The sequence below is a fragment of the Nannospalax galili genome, unplaced genomic scaffold (assembly GCF_000622305.1).
Source record: "Nannospalax galili isolate Female #2095 unplaced genomic scaffold, S.galili_v1.0 scaffold238, whole genome shotgun sequence".
NCBI classification, from domain to species: domain Eukaryota; kingdom Metazoa; phylum Chordata; class Mammalia; order Rodentia; family Spalacidae; genus Nannospalax; species Nannospalax galili.
In genome coordinates this window covers 3,694,492-3,718,264 of record NW_008341888.1, presented here as the reverse complement: position 1 = coordinate 3,718,264, position 23,773 = coordinate 3,694,492, and the positions used below count along the sequence as shown (strand labels likewise).

The window sequence follows — 23,773 nt, the reverse complement described above, 5'->3', positions numbered from 1 at the left end:
CTTCTACAGGTTGGCTGGTATTCTTCTTTAAGAAGGGTTTTCCCTTTCCCCTTGGCACTTCTTGCTTTAAAAGTATCATTGTAGATGCAGAAATTAGATTTTTATTCAAAATGTTACAGCTCATGAGCGTGATTACTCTTTTTGCTGCTATAATTATTTGAAATTTGGCCAGTGGGAGGCCATTCAAAATGATTCTGTGTTCTTGTGATATGTGTTCATTACTTTCCCTGCACCAGATCAACTATTTCTCCAAGGTTTCTTTTGGTGAGAAACAGTAATGTAGTGACCACGATCTGTGTGCCAGGAATACTCCTTGCTACTGGGCTGTCACTGCTTCCAGGCCTGAAACAGTGAATAGAGATAAAACAATTCTTAAATATCAGGAATTCCTATTGATAATTCTGTTCAAATAAATCATGATAAGATTCTTCTTCTCTGATTATTCTTCATTTTCATCTTTGTTCTCCCAAGTAAGAACTGTACTCCTAATAACAGTGTTTACTCAGTACATGTTTAATATTAAGTACAAAATAACTGGAGTAATGTATTTAAAAGTTACTTGGATAAATTCTACTTTTTTCTGTGTAGTTATCAGTGTGGATTTGCTTTTATTTGTATTCATTTTTGTATTTTTGCATCCTTGATTTATTTTTGACTTTTCAGTTGGCATACAAAATGGGTTTCATTATGACATTTTTATACGTATACATCATTCTCTTCAGTATCCCTCCATTAGTCCCCATCAGCCCACCAAACAGTAGCCTCCCTTCTGCTTTCATGCCATGCCACCTTCTATGTATATAAATAATCATTTTTGATATATAAAATAGTTCAAAAGAAAATTAAATATTGAAGTATACTCGGGAAGGTCTTCCTCCCTCCCTACCTCTTGCAAACCTTTCTGCCTCCATCCTGTAGGCAGGCAACTGTTTCAGTTTCTACTTTATTCTTACTCCTGAGATGCTTTGGGCAAAAATAAGCAAATACACACATATTCCCTTCCCCCCACATCCTCTTCACAAAAGTTGGGATCCTACATAGTCTTCTCACTTTACTTTTTTTTCATTTAATCTTGGCAATCATACTATGTTTCCTTTCCTTTTCCAAACAGCATCTGTCATTACCTTAGAAATCCTTCATTTTTCATGAACTCTATTTTTTTAAGTTTGCGTGTGTGCGTGCCTGGTGTGTGTGTGTGTGTGTGTGTGTGTGTGTGTGTGTGTGTGTGTGTGTGTGTGTGTGTGTGTGTGTGTTTCATGTTTTCATGTGGGTACCTTCAGAGGCCAGAGGTGTCAGATCCTCTAGAGGTAGAATTACAGGTGATTGGGAGCTGCCCAATGTGTGCTAGGAACAGAACTCTGATCCCCTGCAAGAGCAGTTCCACTCTTAGCCATGGAGCCATCTCTCCCATCACAGGATATTATATTTTTTATGTTCTCTTACGCTCTTCACATTGTCTACAAATTCTACTGAGATCCTTTTATTGTTTGTTTCTCTGCTAACACTGAAGAATGGAGCATTAAAAGGCTGACTGGAAGTTGTATACATAGGAAGGGCCTTCTCAATTGGTAGGCTTCATGGCCAGATCGTCATTTGGATACTTAACCATTTTGTTGTGGCTCCAACTATAAATATTCTTTTGGGGAGGTATGTAGTTTGAATGAAAAAAAACATAGTTCCTCATAGGCTCCAGAGGCTACTGTTGCTTTTCTCAAGAAGTATCTTCCCATTACCTATTGACAACGAAAAAAGTGGTGATGGTGGAAATAAACAACTTCTTGGCAAAGTTCTTAAGAGTCAATGGCATGAGCAGGCCTGTAGTCCTATTCCTTACTCTGTTTTAATTTCCAGTTAATTTCTCCCTTCCTTGTATTGTGTTCTGTGGTCCCTATGCATCTAGAACTGTCTTAACTTCCTGATAAGAAACCTACTAGTTTCCTACTAAAGTTAGGAAGTGTAAACACTGAATTATAAGGGTAATAAAGAGTCCTGGGAACTGGGCTATTCATTTATTTTTTAAAAATATTTTATTTTTATGTGTATAAGTGTATTGCCTGCATGTATGTAAGTACACCCATGTCATACAATGCCCAGGGAGGTCCGAAAGGTCAGAAGAGGGTGCTGTGAATCTCCTGGAACTAGAGTAATGGACGGTTGTTAGCTGCCATGTGGGTGTTGGATGCTCTTAACCACTAAGGTATCTCAGTAGCCATATATGTGTGTGTGTGTGTCTTTTGTTGAGACAGGGTCTTCCTATAGCCCCAGTTGGCCTGTCATTACATAGACCAGACTGGCCTTGAACTCACAGAGATCCACTTGTGGTATATGTCACCATACCTGGCTCCATTTTTTTTAAAACAGTGCTGAGGATCGAACCCAGGGCTTCTAATACACTAACACTGAGCTATATTCTAAGCCCTCATTTACTTTTTATTTTCAGATAGTGCTTTACTAAATTGCCCAGGCTGGCACTGAATTCATTCTGTAACTGACCTTAAACCCACTTTGTAGCTCAGGCTAGCTTTGAACTTGTGATTCATGTGCTCATTCTTCCTAATAGCTAAGATTATAGGCTTTTACCATCAGGCCTGGCTTCTATTTCTTATATGAACACTAATTTTTTTAATTTTTTTAACCTCACCTTCACTTTATAATCCTTGATGCCTCTAATTCCTGAGACAATTCAGGTTTCCACAGTATGAATCTAGTTACTTTTTAACTGATTTCTCTCTATCTTGGCACGTCATAGTATTCAAATTTGTTAGCCCTGCCTACTTAACATCTTCCCTATACTCTCTGATATTCTTATCTACTGTTAATTCTTCGTCTAGGATCTCTGTTATTGTTGGTTTATAATCCTTCTTATTCTTTCACTTTCATTTTAGTTTCATTAGAGAAGAGATAAGTGTGTCTGACCTTCCATATTTAACTACATGTCTCCTAAATATGCCATCTTAATATGAATATTATAAGCAAAAGCTGATAGAATGCATGAGGTAAAAGATCACTAGTTGAAACTAAGGTCAAATAATTAGGCAACTGTAGAGTCAACAACCAAGAACACCAAGAACATCTGTATAGATATAGGTGCTATGATCATTAATATATTAGTTCTAATTATAATTCAAAACCCAAGTGGCAACGCTGTGATATAACTGTATGGGCACTTGAATCGCATGGCATAAGGCATGTCCATGGCATAAGGCATGTAAGTACAAGTTCCCTAAAGAATTTTAACATTTTCTATAAAGCTCTGAGAGGATGACTGTATAAAACTGGAAAGTTTAGTAAAAACACACAAATTACATTTTACTTCAGGTTCTTGACCATCAATGACATAATAAGGTTTTTTTTTTTTAAACAAAATTTCCTGTTCTCGTTTGCTTCTCTGTTGCTGTGACAAAACACTGACCAAAACCACCTGAGAGAAGAAAGGGTTTATTTTCATTTTACAGCTCACAGTCCATCATCAAAGGGAAGCCAAGGCAGGAACTCAAGACAGGTACCTAGAGGCAGGAGTTGAAGCAGAAGCCATGGAGAAATGCTGTTTACTGGCTTGCTTCCCGCTGCCTTGCTCAGCTACCTCACTCATATAAGCCCAGACGCATCTGCCTTAGGAGGTCATTGCCCCATAGACATGCCCCTGGCTAACCTGATGAATAAAATCTCTCAATTGTGGTTCCCTCTTCCGACTCTCTAGTTTGTGTTAAGCTGACAAAAACTAGCCAGCATGCTTCCCATTTAAGACACTGTGGTATAATCATACAGGGGGGAAAAGCAGCTTATTTTCTACTGAATGGAAACATTTATGAACAAACTAATAGACAGGCTTAAAGTGATAAGTACACAAATTCGTCATGAAGGAACTAGTATATACATCATAGTACTGAACTGAAATGAATACTGTAATGAAAAAAATACCTCTCTGGCTAGGGATACAGTTCAAAGGTTGAATGCCTGGTAACATGCATGAGGCCCTGGGTCCAATCCCCAGCACCACAAAAGAAGTCCCTCTTGATAACTCAAAATACAGAGAGCACACAATTGATTCCTTTCTCTTAACTCCCAGTACAGAGGCTTTCAAGATGATAAAAAAATGCAGTATTGATTAGAAGAGAAAGATAATTATAGAAAAGGCTGAATGTGATACAAAAACCTGAACAATGTTAGAAATAATCAATTACTAAGAGGTAAGGAAAAGAGATCCTAAATAAAAAGGAGAATGATTACAATTTTCAAATCTACCAATTACCACAGTGGTATTCTGATTTCCTGAGACTATTTAGATAGTATACTTGTATAGCAATTCCCATAAAATAGGCTATTTGCTTACTTTCCTTATGAGGGAAAACAAAATAAAAGTGCTCATGTTTAGAAATGATCATTCTTATTTTATGGCAAATTTTAAGACATCAAGAGTATATATGACGCTAAAAAAATGAAAATATATGCAACATCGAAGACATTGTGCCAAAATTCTATTCAGACCAAAAATGAATACAGAAAAACTACTTTCTATGGACACCCTTGGAACTCTGCTTCTATCATGAAGAATTAATGCTTTTCTGATCAAACATTTGCTTTTAATACTTTAATAAAGAGTGAGTTAATATAGTTTATCCTTGGAAATTTCATGCATTATTTCCCACAAAAGGGACTAAAACCAGAATCCTATCAGGATTCAATCTCATCTAAATAACACAAATTTTATTTATTTTATTAGAAGCAATATTTAAATTCCAGGTTTCTATAACAATTTCCAACATTTTTCAAATATTACATTTTTTTCTCTTTTTATAACTTCTATTAAAAATTTTCTCTGACAGTTGCATATATTTATATGATGAATTCTAATTACTCTCATCCACCACCTTCTCTTATCTTCTACCTCCTCCCTTATCCTATAGTCACTTCTTTTTGTTTTGTGGCCCACTAATTTTAAAACAGAGCAGACTGTGTGACCCCAGGTTTGGAACTATTCATTACAGCCTAGTGGACTAACCAGTGAAGACAATGACTGCCCTCTTCCAGAATCTATCATCAGGGAATGATACAGTCCTGTGAGTCCTTCCCCAGTTCATGACTGACTGCTGACAGACTCAGTGTTGTGCAGCCCAGTCCAGGTAGCTGCAGCTGCTGTCAGATCACAATTGTAACGGTAGTGTGATGCCCAGAAGATGGTATTTCACAGCCCTTCTATCAGCTTTTTCATTCTTTCTGCCCTTCCCCCATTCCTCCATGCTCCCTGAGCCTTAGAGGAAGTGGTATAAAGGTGCTGTTTAGGGGTGAGCACTTATCTGTTACCTATTTTCAGCACGTTGAGCAGCCATGAATCCTTACATTTACCACTCTTTGTTGCAAAAAGAAGGTTCTCTAATTAAGAAAGACAGTAGCAGTGAAAACTAAGTTGTAAAGTTCATCTCTTACCTGGCTCAAAACAATGATTTCATCTGCATCAACCACTGTTGACAATCTGTGTGCAATGAAAATAGAAGTTCTGTGCTTGACCACATCCCTCATAGCACTAAGAATCATCTGAATATTTGATAAGAGTAGGAGAAAATAAACAAAACAGAATTCTCATTAAGTAAATGTAAATTAAACACACTTTTCTAATAGTTACTAAAAAGAGAAAAATAAAGGAAAATGGGAAATGAGTGCATAGTAAGAGAAAAATCATTAAGATAGGCAACATGTCCTTAAAACACAATCAAGGAGAAGATATTTTTTTTAAAAAGACAAAAGCAACACCAGTGATATCAAGAGCATGGCCATATATAATATCTATCAATGGGAACAAAACAAAAATGAGGAAGCGCTCAAGTGACAGGATGTAGAGAAAAGAAAAAGAACTCAAAGAAAGAAGGGTAAACTAAAAATGTCAGGGACCATTTGCTTTTCCTCAGTTCCAATTCAAATAACATCCACGTACTTTAACTTGAAGAAGCCTTTTTTTGAAGAAACATTTTGAGTTCTTACTGTATCGAGAAAATACATTTTGTATACTGCCTATGAAGTATAAGAGAGTTCTGTATGTATTCAGTTATGCTTGCAAACCTGGGTCTAAGGAGAACTGGCTGGCTAGAGACAACAGTGTGGTCGGTGGGGATACTGGCTTCCCACAGGTATTACCAAACATTTTATTTATTAAAAGTCTAAAATTATTGAAAGAAGTTATCTGAAAAGATCTTATGTTTTACTAGGATATAGTAACAATCAAGTTTGTGGACTCTCCTTTCCTACCTATAAGAACTTAAACTTGCCCTATTGAGTGTTCTTTGATCTTTTAGAAGAGCCGATTGAAATCTATCAAATTTCTAAAAGTCCTTACTCTCAGGGACTCTTGGTAAACTCTTAATGGGTTATGATCTCTGGCTGAGTAATGCCATGTGACTCAAAGATGGCTCTTGGGAATTTCAACTTGTACAACATATTTTTAGGTATAAAGTTTTCATAAGTAAGTTTCTATTCTCCTTTGAATGGGATTAGTCTTGCTTAAGTTTCACTCTAAATATAATAAATTCTCAAACTAATTCACTTAGTGTAACTGTTTTAAGTATGTTGCTGATGAAATAATGTACCCTAAAATTTAACTCCATATGTAAATATTATACCATACAGCCTGTATAGATGAAAGGAGATCTATACTTTTAACAGTAAGTTTAATCCATATACTGAATAAAAAGTGGCAACTGACAATATCTGTCTATCTTTAGTTGTGAACCAAGTTCATGAACTCATCATTGCTGTTGAGATGTTTGTATGTAATATAAACATTTTGTTACAAAGCATGATGCGGCTGCTAGAGTATCATGACATCAGTGTCACCACATCTACTGTTATATAACACTTGTAAAATGAAAAAAAATAGATATTATTACTTAAGGTTGTATGCCTAACTTGCACCTCAATGAGATGCTCCATAAGTAAAAGGTTATCTGGTGTTCACTGTGTCACATGACTTGTATTAATGACTGCTAAATGACAATAGGAGAGTGACTAAACCTCCCTTCATCCACATACTAGGTGATTTATACAGTTTTGCAAGATCCAAGGGTAATACAACAGCCTAAGTTATCACACACTTTCAAAAGGAGGCATATTTGTCAATAAATTTAGCAATATATCATCTGGTTTAATAAAACCTGGCATTCTTACCATTCCATAAACACTTGCCCTATGGGAGGAAGAGGCTAGGTATTTTGCTTTATAACACCTCCTATTGAAAGTCATTCAAAATACCAAGTAATGTAGGCAATATACAGAAGCTTCCTAGCAGAAACATTTAAGAGTTCTATACTTTCGCTGTCATTTACCTCTTCAGTAATTGAATCTAATGATGAAGTGGCTTCATCATAGAGAATGACTGGGGGGTCTTTCAAAATGGCTCTTGCAATTGCTACTCTCTGTTTTTCTCCTCCTAGAAAAGAAAAAAAATAATTTAAGGAAACATAATACGGGAATAGTACGTTTTTAGTATTTCTATTGATTACAATCATCAAGTTGACCCTCAACATTTATTTACAGTCTTTTTCGGTCTTCACTGTACAGTGTTGTATAGTCTAAGCTTATGTAAGATATCCTATGACAGACTATAATTCCTCAGCCATAAAGGCAATCCTAAAATCTGATTCATGTCAGTGAAAATAAAAGTGAGGAGAGATAACAACCTTAATTCTCCAATTGTTCTCATCAGAAACATGTTTATCATAGATGTTACTTTATATTATAGATATTTCTCAATAAACAACAACAACCTTAGATAGGAAAATTTCAATATCAAAGAATAAAAGAAACCAAAATCCAAATTCACAATGTGAAACTGGAAAACTTGAAGACATGAAGCCATGAATATCCAAACTTACCTCTTTTAACATGAAAAGGTACCATTCAGGTAATATGCCCAAGGATGTTTTGAGACAAAGCTATTATTTCATAACATTCTTCAAAATAAGGACATATATTAAAAATGTTTTGCCTTCTCTTAATTATTTGTTATAGGCCTCAAGCATAATAACATTTTTTTAAACTAAAAGAAACAGAGCACTACAGAGATCATTTGTTTAAGGTCACAGAACAAGTTTCAGCAGAATCTAGAGTATGTCTGAATCTGCTCCATTTCAACACTCTTTCTATCACAAGGTGCAAGGCTACATTTATTCCTAAAAATAGGAAAATACTTAGGAAATATCTGTGTCCAAAATAAACTGTGACTATATGTAAGGAGATATAAAGTGAGCTGGCTCAGCGAGTAAAGGCACTTTGTGCCAAGCCTGATGACCTGAGTTAGATCCTGAGGAACCACATGGTGGAAAGAAAAAAAAAATCGACATCCACAGGTTGTCCTTTGACCTCCATACACATGTGCACATGCACAAACTAAATAAATGTAATATAAGATTTGGGGGAAACAACATGGTGGAGTGATTTCCACAAGCTGTCCCTTGACCTCCACACACATGTGTGCATGCACAAACTAAATGAATATAATATAGAATTCAGGGAAGGGGGCGTTTGAGACAGGGTTTCAATATACCATTGAATAGAATTAAAACTGGAATTGATTTTATACTTGAAATCTGAGAGGCATTTCAGAACTAGTCCTTCTTAGGAGGTACTTCTTTCAGAAGCTTTCTGTTATAGGATTGATAGATGGGCAAGCAGTTAGTTTTGGTGTGGCACCTGTTTTGAAAGGAGAATTTTGATCTTGTAAGATATATAAACTTATGAGTATTAGACAAGATATGGTAGTTTGAATGAGAATGTCTCCCATAGGTTTCAAGTATTTGGACATTTTATCCCTAGCTGGTGGCACTGTTTTGAAAGGTCTTAGAAGGTGTGGCTATGATGCAGGAAGCACATCACTGGGGGCAGGCTTACAGTTGTTAAGCTTTGCAGGATCTGGAGTTGCTCTCTTGCTTCCTGTGCCTGCTTGAATATGTGAGTGCTCTGCTTTCTGTTCCTGCTCCTGCTCCAGCCACCTCCTGCCACCGTGCCCCCCAACATGACGGACTGTTATTCCTCTGGAACCGTAAGCTCAAACTCTTCCTTCTATAAGTTGCTTTAGTCAGAGTTTCTATCACAGCAACAGAAAAGTAACTAATACACAAGACATAAGGTGCTAGAAAATCTTTGCTGGATTTTTCTAAACCTAAATCAAAACTTTCTAAACGATTGCCAATACCATGACAGCAGGATTATTTATCCCCTAAATCATTTTGCATAGGAGCCAAATAGGAGGTATAGTATGTACCAAAAATATGTTGTCAATAAATGAACTTTCAAAATATTCAGTCATTGTAAAGTCATCTCATTAAATCTAGCATCCTCGTGATTAAAGATTTACATGGAAACAAAGAAGCCTCAAAATGTCTTTAACCATTGCGCTAACAAGGATAAGGAAGCGGATCAAGTATAAGGAGGCCTAAGCCATTGAACCCCACCTAATAAACAATGGTAAAGATACCCTATTCACTACTGAATTATCGCTCCTACTACTTTCCCAGGTACTTTCCTTTAATGTAAAGACTGTGGATTATAAATTAGCACTAATCTGAGGTTCTATCAATACTATAAATGGTTCTGACAAAACTAGTCTGAAGAGAATATACAAACTTTAAATATACAAGATTTAAAATCTTTGATCACCTGATAGTTTGAGTCCTCGTTCTCCTACTTGGGTGTCATACCCATGTGGCATTCGAAGAATTGCATCATGAAGACCAGCTAATTTTGCTACTGCATATACTTCCTCAGGTGAAGCATTGATGTTTCCATATAAGAGGTTGTAGTAAATAGTATTATGGAAGAGAACAGCATCCTGAAGCAATATATATATATAAAAATATACAAACATATATGCATGTATGTACATTATAAAAATTTTATCAATTGTAAAGACCTAAAGAATAAAACCTGACAGTCTCTTTTATCAAAGTCTCCACAGTCACTTCTCTTCCTAGAGCTAATCACCATGTGTAATTTGCTGTTTTAATTCAACTTTTTTCTAGATATCTACATGCCTAAACATATGCTTTTTTCTACTATAAGGAAACCCAATCTATACATATTATTTTGTAAACTGGTTTTTCTACTTGACATATCATGGGAATTGTCCATATGTATAACAGGAACACAATTCATTTCTTTAACAGTCGTACATTTCATGCTACCGATATAATTTATTGCTAGATATAATAATTTATTCCCCCATTAATGTACATTAATATGATTAACATGTTGGAATAAAATGTCATTACAGAAATGACTTTACACACCTGGGTATTTCTGCAAAAGGGAGTCCTAGATGCAGAATGATGGGTCAAAAGAAGTCTATGTCTACCGTGTGACACTATTGCTCAAAAATCTTGCAAAAACAGTAAGCAGTAATGTATGGATAAGATCTTATCAATATCTTTAGCAACTCTGGATATTAGTAATTTTTCTTTGTTGCTACTTTGAGAGGTAAAATATTCTTTTTTCCTTAATTACTAATGAGATTAAATATATTTTCCTATATTTCTTTTTCTGCTTTTGTTTTTAAGACAGGGTCTCTCTGTAGCCCCAGCTATCCTAGAACTCCCTATGTAGACGGGGCTAGCCTTGATCTCAGAGAATATCCATCTGCCTCTTCCTCCACAGTACTGAGTTTAAAGGCATGCACCATGCCCAGCATTTTCCTGTATTTCTAAGAAGATGTACTTTGGATTTGAAACTTAGCCAACAATTTGTGCACCATCTATATATTTATCAAAGTTCACCAGAAGCTTACTCAACTTGTTCTGCCATAGCACACTAAAGCTAAGTTACTGAAAGTGGGTATTCATCTCTTAGTCTTCTTTCAGTCTCCAAATGGTTGGAAACAAGGAGAAATAAAATAGCTCCAACAGTTAACATTAACTAGGAGACCCAATAAGAGCTTCTTTTACATGATTATCAGGCTCAGAATTTCAGATATTATTTCAGATACTTTAATCATTTACGTATCCATTACTAACATAAAATTTCTTACATTAAGATGGTACCAAATAAGCTCAAAGGTCTTTAAATAGGACTATTTTACAGTGTTTCATATTCAGAAAAAATAAATGCTAACTGAAGATTATAAAAATGGAATGAAAATGAGTGTGGCAGTCCACTCTCGAAATCCCAGCATTCATAAGGCTAAGACAGGTGAATCATGAGTTCAAGGCTAGCTTGTACTATAGAGTGTGACCCTATCCCCAAAAGACAAAACCATAAATGGACATTTAAAAAATGATTCTTGGTAAATAACACTTTAGCTATTCTTGCCACACAGTAAAAATGGGTAACTTTGTGAGCAATAGAACTCAATGCATTTCATTTCAGTAACCACATTATTATCTATATGTATCTGACAACCTATGTACAATAACATATAATACATAATATACAATAAAATTTAAAAATCAAAACATGAAATAACGATTGACCCCATTATCTAGAAAAAAACCCTGATACTTTGGCATATATTCTCCTATTTTTTTCACTACTTGCAAGCAATATATTAGAAAACTGGCCACGCATGGTGGTGTGGACCTATAATCCCAGCACTCAGGAAGCAGAGACAGATCTTTGTAAGTCCTACCATAGTGAGTTCCAGGTCAACCAGGGCTACACAGTGAGACCTTGACTCAAAATAAAAAACAAAATAAAACAACAACAATAAAAACCCTAGAATATTCTGATGCCACTTTTTTTCAGCAAACTCTGAAACAGTATTGGCATACTGTTTGTGACTCAGTTTTCTTTAAAACCATGTTTATAAATGTCACCTGATCCTATGAGACTTTTTCCATTCAGTTACAGTTGGATATTTATATCTAACTTTCACTATTATATATAATGCTATAATGAACATTCTTGCATATAAAGACTAGTTTTTATATTTTTGCCTAATTTCTTACTAAAATTTCCTAGAGGCAGAATTACTATTTTGCTAGCACTTCATGCATATTGACAAGTTGCCATATATGCCCACCAGAAAAACCAGACTGTCCATTTTACATACCCATGTCCAAACTGGATATTATGAATTTCAAAATGCTTATCAATCTGATAGGTAAAAATGTTATCCCATTTTCTCCTAATTTTATGTTACTAATGTCTCCAATAAGGATGAGTAGCTTTCTTTTTTGGTGAATAAAATGTTTTAGCTTTGAAAAGGATGAGTGAAATCATTATATAGCCCAAGTGGACGGCAGGAATCTACTTATATGAATGAGGACACTAAAACCCTTTGAAGTCATAGCCCAGAATCCAGTTCACCTGATAAACAGTATAGTTTGATGTTTCTTAACATAGTCTTAGAAACCATCTATCAGAATCCCCTAAGATGCATATTCAAAAATACAGGTTTCTGGGCTCACAGTGCCCAACAGAATCAGAAAAGTGTGTGACAAAGAACTGGCGTTTCAATGATGCCCCTGAATGATTCATAACCCTAAAATTAGGGATTCCTAGCAAAAGACAGGACAGAGAAGAGTGCCATATGCTGGTGAACTTGGGAATCTTTTATAATTGGCATATCCATGCTTACTCACATTTTCTTCTTTTTTTGGTTTTGTTTTTTTGAGGCAGGGTCTCACTCTGTAGGAATGACTTTTATAAAATGGACAGAATCTGGACTAATGACTTTAACCTTGCCAACAGAAAACTATGAAGTCACTGAACCATGTACTCTTGTAACTTGGCTACCTGAACTTGATTCCTCAGAATCTCAATTTGATACATCACCCTAAGATAACAAATTAATATGGATATGCTTGAGAATTAATATATCAAAGCACTGAAAGGCAGTACTCCCAGCACATCTTCACTGAAAACAATAAAGACTGAGAAAGAATGCTTGACATTATGTATATGAGATGTTTTAGGCCTAAGGATGAAAAGACAAGATTGTCTGATAAGGAAGGATCTAAATTTGCAGCTCCCAAAAATTGATGCTGGAGAACCTACTTTGAATGAAAGTATGGGTGAAGCCTGCCTCCTAGACACAGTTCCAAGAGATATCTCTTAAAAATTAAAGTTAATGGTCAAGCTGTTTTATTTGGTTATTAACTGTAATGTGGTAGCGTAATGTCATGTCACTTTCTCTGTAGCTCCCACTGGTCTGAAAGTCCAGACTGGCCTGAAATTTGCAGCAATTTTCCTTATCAGCCTCCTGTGCTGCTTAGTTTTTGTCAACTTGACACAAACTAGACACACTTGGGAAGAGGGAACCTCAAATGAGGAATTCCTCCATCAGACTGGCCTGTGTGTCTGTGAGGCATTTTCTGGATTAGCAGTTTCTTAATGTAGGAGAGCCCAGTCCACTGTGGGCACTGCCAACCCTGGGCAAGTGGGCCTGGGCTATATAAGAAAGGTAGCTGAATGTGAACCATGGGGAGCTAGCTAGTAACTATCATTCCTCCATGGTCTCTGCTTCAGTTACTGCCTCCAAGTTTCTGCCCTGAGTTCCCTCAACCATGGAGTGTAACTTGTAAGATGCAATAAACCCTTTTCTCCCCAAGTTATTTTTGGTTAGAGTGCTTTATTATAGAACATTAAGCAAAGTAGAACACCTCCCAAGCGCTGCAATTACAAGTATGATCCACCACGACCGTCCTGACTACTTGAGGTTTTATGCTCTCTCTTCCCCATATTTCGATCTGTTCTCCGAGAGATTTGACATTGGTTGAAGGAATCAACTTTATAATAAAAACTAGCTGGAACTAATTCCCAGGTCTCTCTAAATAAGACTTCCCTCTCTTTTCTCTCTGTCTTCTGTGGGGGAACAAACTCAGGGCCTCATGTCACTAGATACGTACTGTAACACTCAGCTAACATCCTCAATCTCCCTCTACAAGCTTTTAATACAAGAAAATCTTACATCCTATAGGGCAATCTACTTATCTTCTCAGGCTTTACTTTAAATTTATTTCTGTCCCAACATCACTCAGCAAATATTATTAAATGCTTACTATAGGTCAGTCATTATATGCTTGGTAGTAAGGAGGACACAATGTACACAAGGCATACAAACTGAAGATTGGTAGGCAAACTACTTTGTGATTATAAATTTGCTATGCTGAAATCTATTCAAAATTACTAGTTTTCATTTTCTGAACATTTATATGATGGATAGTATGCTTCGTGCTTTACAGATATTATCTCTAGTTGACTAACAATAATTATACCTTATATAATAAATGGTATCTTTATCTTAGATATGAGAAAACTGAGACCTACACCATATAATAAGTCTTATAGTTCTGCTGGTTAGAATCCACATTCGATTCTGGTCTGTGCTTCGTCTATTCTATTACACTAACAGAATTTCACCTGAAGGGACTAATGCTTCCCACTTCACTAGCAAATGTTGACTCCTTGGATTCAAATTATTCTAGTTACATAACCACTAACCCAATAAATATTTGAAGTTTTCGGTTTTTAAATACCTGAGGTACTACTCCCACTGCCCGTCGAAGGCTTTCCAGGCTCACATCTTGTATATTTTGACCAGCAAGGTAAATGCTACCTTTTTGAGGCTCATAGAAGCGAAACAATAGCCTCACTATTGTGCTTTTTCTGAAATTAGACATGAAAAAAGGTTATTCAGCATCTGTTGGCATTTAGGAAACCTCCAGTTTAAACCACAGTAATCATTTTACCATAAGAAAAATTTCACATACAGAATTATCATTCAAGAATGTAGAATTTTATAAATAACTAAATTACCCACCCTGACCCACTACCTCCTACAATGGCCACTTTCTTTCCTGCAGGGACTTCAAAAGATACTCCACTAAGGACTTTCTGTCCTTCAATGTATTCAAAATGCACATTATCAAAGGCCACTGTAGCTGTTTGTGATGTTATTTGAAGGGGAGAAGCCATCACTTTGTCCTAGCAGAGAAGAAAAAAAAACAATTTCACACCACTTAAGAATACAGCTGCTATGCAGATGATTTTTAAAAATTCATTTTAATTGAATTTTTGTGCATTTTATACATAACATCTCAAAGAATCTACAATTTTCGAATTCACAGAGAGAAAGGAAAATAATGGAGCAGGAGGAGGTTTATGTAAGTGGAGTATTGCCACTTTCAAGCATGTTTTCAAAAATTAATTTTGTTTTTCACTCATCACTGCATAAATATGCAGGTATGAAAATCTTGTATATTTGGTTGCTGGGAAATATTTGGGGGTAAGGAAAGACCATGGTAAGGAAAACAGGGGTGGAATCTATGAAGAGAGGCAACCACAAATTCTATACCATTATTAGCCAAAGGAAAGCCAATGTAAGTACAAATAATTTAACAAACTTTGTTTCTAGGCAATATTTTTTGCTAACATTTCAAGTTTCTTAAACATAAAAGTGAAAGCTATAATAATCTTTTAATATACACAACAGCTCCAATTCTTGTAAGACAAAAATTGTTTTGTTAATCTGGTGATATAAGAATACCCTTCCCTCTACCCTGGGGACTGGAGAAATGGTCTTGAAGAAGACCCAGGTTCGATTCCCAGCACCCACATGGCAGCTGGCAACTGTCTATAACTTCAGTTCCAGGGGAATCTGACACCCCCATCTGACCTCCTCGGGCACTCATGACACAGGTGCACTTACATACATGCAGGCAATATATTCATATACATAAAATAATAAATAAAAAATATTTTAAGAATAACTCCCTAGAACAATCCAGTATTAATGAGATGTTCACATACTTTTTGAATACATTACTGCATATGGGTATATGTATATATATATATATATATTTTTTTTTTACTTACTTTAATTCGAGTGTCTACCTTAAGTAGAGTAAACAAGGTGTTCATATCTATGAGTGCTTGTCTGGTCTCTCTATATACAGTTCCCAGAAAGTTAAGAGGTAAGGAAAGCTGAAAAAGCAGTCCGTTCACCATTACTAGATCTCCGACAGTAAGGACACCTTAGGACACAATTGGCAGAAGAAAAAAACAAAAGTGCTCCAGATGAAAGTTATAAGCTTTTCTAGGTTAAGCCAGATAAACTTTTTTATCCTATTTTTATGAAATTCAGTTCTAAATATACTTTATACTTTATTGAGTGCACTTTACATAATCAAGGACGACTCTTTGGCTCATAAAATCTCAGCTTATGAATGCATGAATTAGGTATTATAATGAACTTGATATACATTAAGTGGAATGGGGAAAACACGATACACTCCTGTGGAATATACAAAAAGAATGGTGTGAGTGAGGATAGAAATCAAAGGTTACAAATGTTTCTTTCTCTAAGACATAATAACAGTTTTCTATGTGGTATAATAAAGAAATTTTACAAAAAGCACATACATTAAATTTTGAGTGAATGAATATCATGACTGAGAATGACAGGTCTCATCTTAATGTCAGAGTGAATGAATGAAAAATAAGCACAGATATTACTAGAAAGATATTGGTAATTATAAATCTGGATGTACTACATTTTGGTCCTTTAAGCACCAAACTAATGGCACTGCTTTCCAGGTCTACAAGAGAAATTGTAAATACTAGATGGTAAAATAAAAGTTTCTCCTAAAAGAATTAGGTTGTAGACCCATAAAATGTGTCAACAGGACACTCTTTGAGTAAGTCAGTGCTAACCAAAAAAAAGAAGCAAAATAATGGCCAATCAAGAAAACACATTCTGATACAAAACTAAAAACACTCCAAAAATGCCTAAGTGCTTTATTGAGTGCACTTTATATATTTTTTCTGTTAGCCTTTATTTATAAAAGGTAAGCAACAGAGTCTCTAAATATGATATCCATGCATCCATTACCTGCCACAATTCCCTGGCTGGCAAGCACCATTATAGCTGTTAATCCAACACTGAAAATAGCACTTTGGCCGAAGTTCAGCATAGCCAGAGTTGAGGTACTTTTCAATGAAGCAGTTTCATATGTCTTCAAAAATCCATCGTATCTTTGTGCTTCATATTTTTCATTATTAAAATACTACAAAATATATAAAAATAGTAACTATGGACAAGTATAATTTGAATTGCCTTTTCCATGACTGGTACAAACTTTATTATACATGGATACACTTTTGTATTGCAGACCCCATCTTAAAAACCATGCCTTTTACTGATCTGAATTCACCATTGTGAAGGCCTTCACCATACCTTCTTATCTGGTCATCTGCATACTTATTTTAACTCTTCTAGTAGATTATAAAATTCTGAGAAGTCAAGGATTACATTGTAGTCATTTTTTTTTACCACATTCTCTCATCATAGCACTCAGTATATTGCTTTGCACATTAGAGGAATTCACCAATTATTTGCTAAGTGAAAAAATGTAAAAACGAATGAAAGAATTAGGAAAAGCACTATGCTAGGCACAATGAGAGATAGAAAGAGGATCAAGAACTCACATGCCAGCTTCATTAGCTTAATATTCATTCTGAATCAGATGCTAACCATATATTTATAATCACTTATAAATTAATTCAGAAGGTAAAATTCTGATGTCGCCAAATAAAAACAGAGGAAAAAAGACAGGGCACTTTTCTAAACAAAAGGAAAACAAAGTAGCATTATTCAGTCTCACTTAGAGATCCTATCCTAATCTGATGCTCTTTTAGTAGCTATTAGATTAAATGACAGAACAAATCTTAACCAGCATGAAAAGCAGACAAAAGTATACTTAAACAGATTACCTTCACAGTTTCATAATTCAGCAGTGAGTCTATAGCAGCGTTACCTGCATCATTATCCGCTTTGTTCATTTCTATTCTAAATCTAGTTCTGTAAGACAAAGATTTGCACAAGGATGACATATATGTTATAATATAACTATTTTCTGAATTGTGACTGGACTCAGGGGAATACCATACCTCCATCGTGTGACAGCAACTGTGAATGCTGTATATGCACCAAGTGTTCCTAGGGTCACCAATGCAAACTGGGCTCCACATTTATAATACTGGAAGAAGAGGCCAAGAGAAGAAATGAGAAGCAGTTACTGTTCTTCTCAGTTGCTAACATATGACAGCGAAGTTCAGTCAAAAGAGATTTATAAAAAGTATGATGCTGGTAAGTTATATACGTCAGTAATAAGTTTTGAAGTTGAATACATTAGACAATCTCCTCAGGAAAAGAAAAATCTAACAAAAAAGTCAAACTGCACCTGTCACAATTACACCACCATCAAATTCCAACATGAAAGCTGTATAATAAGCCTAAAGAGAAATTGGTTAATTAAATGATTAAACCGTTTAAAATGTTAGGATTCGTAAATAGAAACCTAGATATTCTGAGAGAATCAGTCCAATGCCATAAACAAAATTCTTGGCTTAAAAAACTTGGCAAGCACTAACGATGCTCTATGTATAGGACTAAACCGTTCTTAAAAATAAAAAAAAAATGATAAAGAATTTGGACAGTCTTTTAAAGCTTGTGACAAAATAATGAAACAAACATCATCATTTTTCTGGCAATGTAGAATTTTACTTGCAAACCCATGGGCATGCAACAGCATAAACAGCTTAAAATATTCAATTGCTATTAATGAGATTGTAAGATAAAAGTTTGCAATGAAAAATGCATTACTTACCAAAACACTACTGACAAGTGTCATCTCGAACACGATGGGGAGAAGATTAAATACCAAAGCACTGAGAACAAAACTGATACCTCTTGTCCCTCTGTCAATTGCCTTAGATAAAGCTCCTGTCTGTCTGCTCAGATGGAAACCCAGATCTAAGTTGTGAAGATGGAGAAATACATTTTTGGCTATTCTTCTGATTGAATTTTGGGCTACTTTGCCAAATACTGCATTTCGAACTTCATTAAAAAAGGCAGCTCCAGCTCTTGACACACCATCTAATACAACATTAAAAAGAAAAAAAGGGGGGGCATAGAAACATTAGAATGATAGCAGTGTAAGTGGCCAGGCCACAGAAAAATCTTTGTACAGTGAATAATTCAGCCAATAATACAACATAGTTACACTATAAGAAACCTAGAACTCATCTACCTTAATGAGTACTAACCTTTCCCTCTTTCTAAATCCCTTTCGGTGCTATTCCCCCTGAAATTTCAGACGTTGACTTTTTCCAATTAAAATAATTTTAATAAATAGTCCAGATGGCCTCATTGTGGACAACTGTACAATATCTAATTCAATTGCCTCAAATAACAAATGAAAAAAGCAATTATCCAAGGAGTCAAGTGCTTCGACTAAAAGCATGCCCCTGCTCCTGTCTCTCAAGTCTCATAAAGTGTCCTTTCTAGTGCATGGAAAAACATGGCATTCACATTTTTTTTTTCTTTTCAAATTTTAGATTTGTGTCATGGTCATTATTTTTCGATAAAATATTAACGTACATATAATTATTTAGCTACTTCTCTTTAGTAGATAGCAGGAAGAAAATAACCAGCCTTAATAGAAAGGTATCTTATAAAAAGCCTATTAGAAGTGGTTGCAATAAATCTGTCTTATTTAATCTTATTATTTTCTTGCACAGCAAAAATGCTTTTAGCACAAAATTTTTGCAAAGTATATCATACAAATAGTTAAAAAAATAAAAAAAAATCTCATAAAACAATAAACTTCTAAAATGCTAAGTTATGTTTGTGGTGAAAAGGTCATCTGCTCAAATAAGATGAAACCTTCTTGAAGAAAGTCAACACCTGCAGACAGATTAAAGAATTACACATACAGCCAATGAGAACTGCTGTTGCCATGGTTGCAACTGTATTTGGTGCATCACTCAGGTTCAGCATGTTTCCCGACATCTGGTTGAGGCTGTCTACAGCATATTTAAACATGAATGGAACCATAATATTCATAGCCTAAAAATATAAAAACATCAATTACCCATCATACATAAAGCATTTATTAAAAAGTATAAATATTTTCCTTAAATTAATATTTATGGTAATGTTTATATATTAAGCATTAACTGGAACTGAAATGATTTCCCCAATTTATAAAGACTAAAATCTTTGGCATTGGGAGTTCTGCTAGTTACGATTCCTACATCAGACTGCCATGTTAATATTAATTTACAAGCTATATGAGTAAGTCACATGTTCCTGCTTCCATGAAATTGACTTTGATCAGTCGCTCAAAAAAGCTATTTGTAATGTGAAATCCCACAGAGCTCATGGCACTAAGCAGCAAGGAGCTTTGCATTATAGTTATTTGTGTATATACTTTCCTTTCCCACTATATCCTTGGCCATCTACATCACATTTCTCTTTTTGCCCCATCCCTATAGAGTAATATGTTTTATATACAGTAGGTAATAATATTTTAAGGTGATTCTTTTCACCATAAAAGGTAAAGTCATATAGCAAAAAAGATTATACAAGCTGAAAAATTATGAGTATCTGTGACTGATTCACTATATTTTTTTTGCAAAAAACATTGATAGAGCTATTTACACCACTAAAGATTCTTTGTTCTACCATAAAAAACAAAACCAATGAACAGCAAACTAAGCTTTCATTAGCTTTGTATCTCTATGAGACTATATCAAAAAAAGGATGTAATAAAAAAGCAGCATTTAGGTATAGGGAATTTATCAGACTACCAAAGTATGTCTGAAGAGATTAAATTGATACACATTAAAAACAAATGAAGAGTTTTATGTTTTATGAGGCCTGTGAAACACACCAAGGTGAAGCACCTGTTCTATCACTACGCTACTCTTCTTGGTAAATATAAAGAATTTATTGTCACATAACAGAAGCTATGCAAATCTTGTCAATCAAGATTTTAAGCAAGCATGTTAACATTAAACAATAACATTAAAATACAAGCAGCTGCTGGAATATGCTTTTAAGAATATAAATATTAAGATACAATGTTTAAACATTTAACCTTCTAACATTCAAAATGTAACCTAACATAGAATATATGGCAGATAACCAATGTACAAATTCTACAATTTTGATTTTCTTATAATCATGTAACTTCAGGCTGTGGCTTCTGTTACAATGGTCACCTTTGCCCTACCTAACTACTTTCGAAAGCCCAATCTAAATTCCTTCTCTTTCACAGTATTTTCTCTGAAACTTGTGCCAATTTGACCTTTCCATTTTCTAATATGTCTTTTTATAGTTGTTTCTACCTCAATATTTATAACCTTTATGATTTATTTCTTGATATATATATATGTATGTATATATATGTATATAAGCAAATTCAGGTGCCATGAGTTTTAATGATATGAATGATTTAGCAGAGGTGAGATTTAAATCCAGGCCAGATACTTGAAATCAGAATTTTTTTAGTAGTATGCTATAGCTCTATTAGCATCTTACAAGACAGGACCCATTTATTGTATTTCTTTTTTTACCTTAAAATGAATACTTTCAAATGCACTGTTTAAATCATTTACAGTTGTAAAGGAAATCATAAGTAACTTAAATAGACGAGAAGGTTCCAGGTTGTCAATATAACGAGGCCACATTTGCTCACCTGCATTCCAATACCTTTTCTTATGTAGGAGGAAAAGGGATGGCTACAGCTACCATGCAATTCTCCTAACTTCCGGCTTATTATTATATCTCTGCCACAGCTATAGGGAGTGATTGTGGAAGCTAATGTATTATCAATAAAGTTGTGCAGTTTTACTTTCTTCAAAATGCTTTTGGGGTCTGGTCAATTTTGAAAACATTCTTGTAAATATGCAGAACATGTGAATGTCATCTGTCCTGTGTTGTTATGGGCAGAAAAGCAAGTTACCAAAGAGCTAACACTAAATATAACTGAAAACTGTCAATTTTCTCACTTTTAAAAGGTAGACACTAATAAAATAATAAGGGTTATATTACAGGTAGATCTTAGTACATTTGTGTAGATTTCCTTTGCCTTGTGATATGCTAGCGATAAAAGTGGTGGCAAATGCTGGTTTTCTATAATGTTCCATCTTCCACACAACTAGACTTAATCTATTCCAGAGAAATGCAAATCATTCATTGAACCCATTTATTTTGGAATAATTGTACCCCCCCCCCAAGAGAATATACAAAGAAACTCACTATTTTTCAACCAGCATCTCTTAGCAATACGTCAAATGACTTCAGTTCAATATCAAAACCACAAATTTAACACTGGTACATTACAACTTAAAACCATATAGAACTCATTCAGTGTTCAACATTTATAACCTGAATTAAGGTATGTGAAAGTATGATGTATGTGGTTCTATGCAATTTTATCTCATGTGTAGATTCATATAACCACCACCACGAGAATCAAGTTATAGAATTCCTCTATCACCATGAAAGAACTCCTTATGCTTTCTTTCTCTCTCTCCTCTCTCCTCTCTCCCTCTCTCCCCCTCCCCTTCCCCCTCCCCCACCTCTCTCTCTGAGACAGGGTCTCCCTGTATCCCCAGCTGGCCTGGAACTCACTATATAGACCAGGCTGGCCTTGAACTCACAGAGATTCTCTAGCCTTCGCCTCCTGAGCCCTGGGATCAAAGGCATGCACCACCATGCCTGGCCTCTACATTCATCTTCATCTCACTCTGTCATGCCATAGTGTCCTAGGCAACCACTCTAGACTCATAGATTGATCATTTCGAAAACATTAATCTTGAAGTACTGGTTTGTGTTCCATTTTGCATAATGCTCTTGAGATTAAGCAAGGTTGCATGTACCAACAGCTCATCCCTTTTTATTGCTGAGTATTATTTAAGGATGTATCAGAACTTATTCAACTATTTACCCCTGAAGGGCATTTTCATTGTTTATACTTCGGGAATATTATGAGTAAAGATGTTATGAACATTGTCACACACAAAGATATAGGTTTTCATTTTTCTAGGTAAAACGACCTAGAGTCCAACTGTTGAATGATATGCAAGTCTAATGCCCAACTTTCTAAGAGACTGCTACACTCTTGCAGAGTGTCTGTACCATTTTACAATAATCAGTGAAGCATGAGGGACCTCTGCCTCCCCCAAAACACTTTGCATTATTACTATTTTTCCTACTGTCAAACTATTACAACAGGTATGGAGACATTCCACTATGGTTCTATCTGCATTTTCCTGAGTACCAAACATTGTTCAATGTGCTTATGTGCCATTTATATCTTTTCTTTGCTGAAATACCTATTCATGCCATTTGTACAGTTTGATTGCATTGTCTATTTTTTCAACTGAGTTTTAAGAATTCTTTATATAATCCAGATGTAATACCTTTTCTCGATATGTGATTTGCAAATATTTTCTGCTAGTCCTAAAATCCTACTCTACTCCACTGTACTTAAGGGTTCCTCTTCCCAGGAGTTATAGAGGTTGAGGTGGGAACCTGTGCATCCATGTCCACCTACCATAAGGCAACACCCCTGCTTCCATAAAGCAGAGGCACAGGAGGCCTGCTAAAAGAATATTTATTAAAATATCTAGGTCCTATAACATAAAATCTCAAGTACCCAGGTTTCAATGAAAATGATTTATCATAGGAACTATTAAGATATCAACTTGAACTAAAAAGTGCAATCAACAGACAGAAGTATGACACAAATACTGGGACTATCTGACAAAGATTCTGAATAGTCATGATTAAAAGACTTTAAGGAGCTCCTAGCCTGCACTACTATCCTCAGGCCTCTTGGGGTAAGTCTATAGCGCAGCTCTCCGAGCCGCCGGGACTCCCTCCACATTCACCCTTCCATCCCCCTGCCTCGCCGTTCTATACTCCTAGTTTGGACCCTGCGCCATTCCTAGTCTTGGGGCCCCAGACACCTGGGGAACCAATACTGTTTCCTGATCCTTC

At 35.4% G+C, this 23,773-nt stretch overlaps 1 protein-coding gene across 8 annotated transcripts in view; it reads right to left on the bottom strand.

Annotated features, from left to right (window-relative positions):
- Abcb7 (ATP binding cassette subfamily B member 7) overlaps positions 1–23,773 on the bottom strand; it is a 155,323-nt gene that overhangs the window by 13,399 nt on the left and 118,151 nt on the right. For all 8 annotated transcript variants that reach the window (XM_008837681.2, XM_029565687.1, XM_029565689.1 and 5 more), the window contains 11 exons: positions 19,699–19,831; positions 18,591–18,859; positions 17,872–17,960; positions 17,695–17,782; positions 16,814–16,988; positions 15,799–15,956; positions 14,744–14,907; positions 14,460–14,589; positions 9,649–9,820; positions 7,317–7,420; positions 5,428–5,535 (listed from right to left, as the gene is read on the bottom strand). In XM_008837681.2, the coding sequence (XP_008835903.1) occupies positions 5,428–5,535; positions 7,317–7,420; positions 9,649–9,820; positions 14,460–14,589; positions 14,744–14,907; positions 15,799–15,956; positions 16,814–16,988; positions 17,695–17,782; positions 17,872–17,960; positions 18,591–18,859; positions 19,699–19,831 (1,590 nt within the window). The remainder of the gene's footprint in view (positions 1–5,427; positions 5,536–7,316; positions 7,421–9,648; positions 9,821–14,459; positions 14,590–14,743; positions 14,908–15,798; positions 15,957–16,813; positions 16,989–17,694; positions 17,783–17,871; positions 17,961–18,590; positions 18,860–19,698; positions 19,832–23,773) is intronic.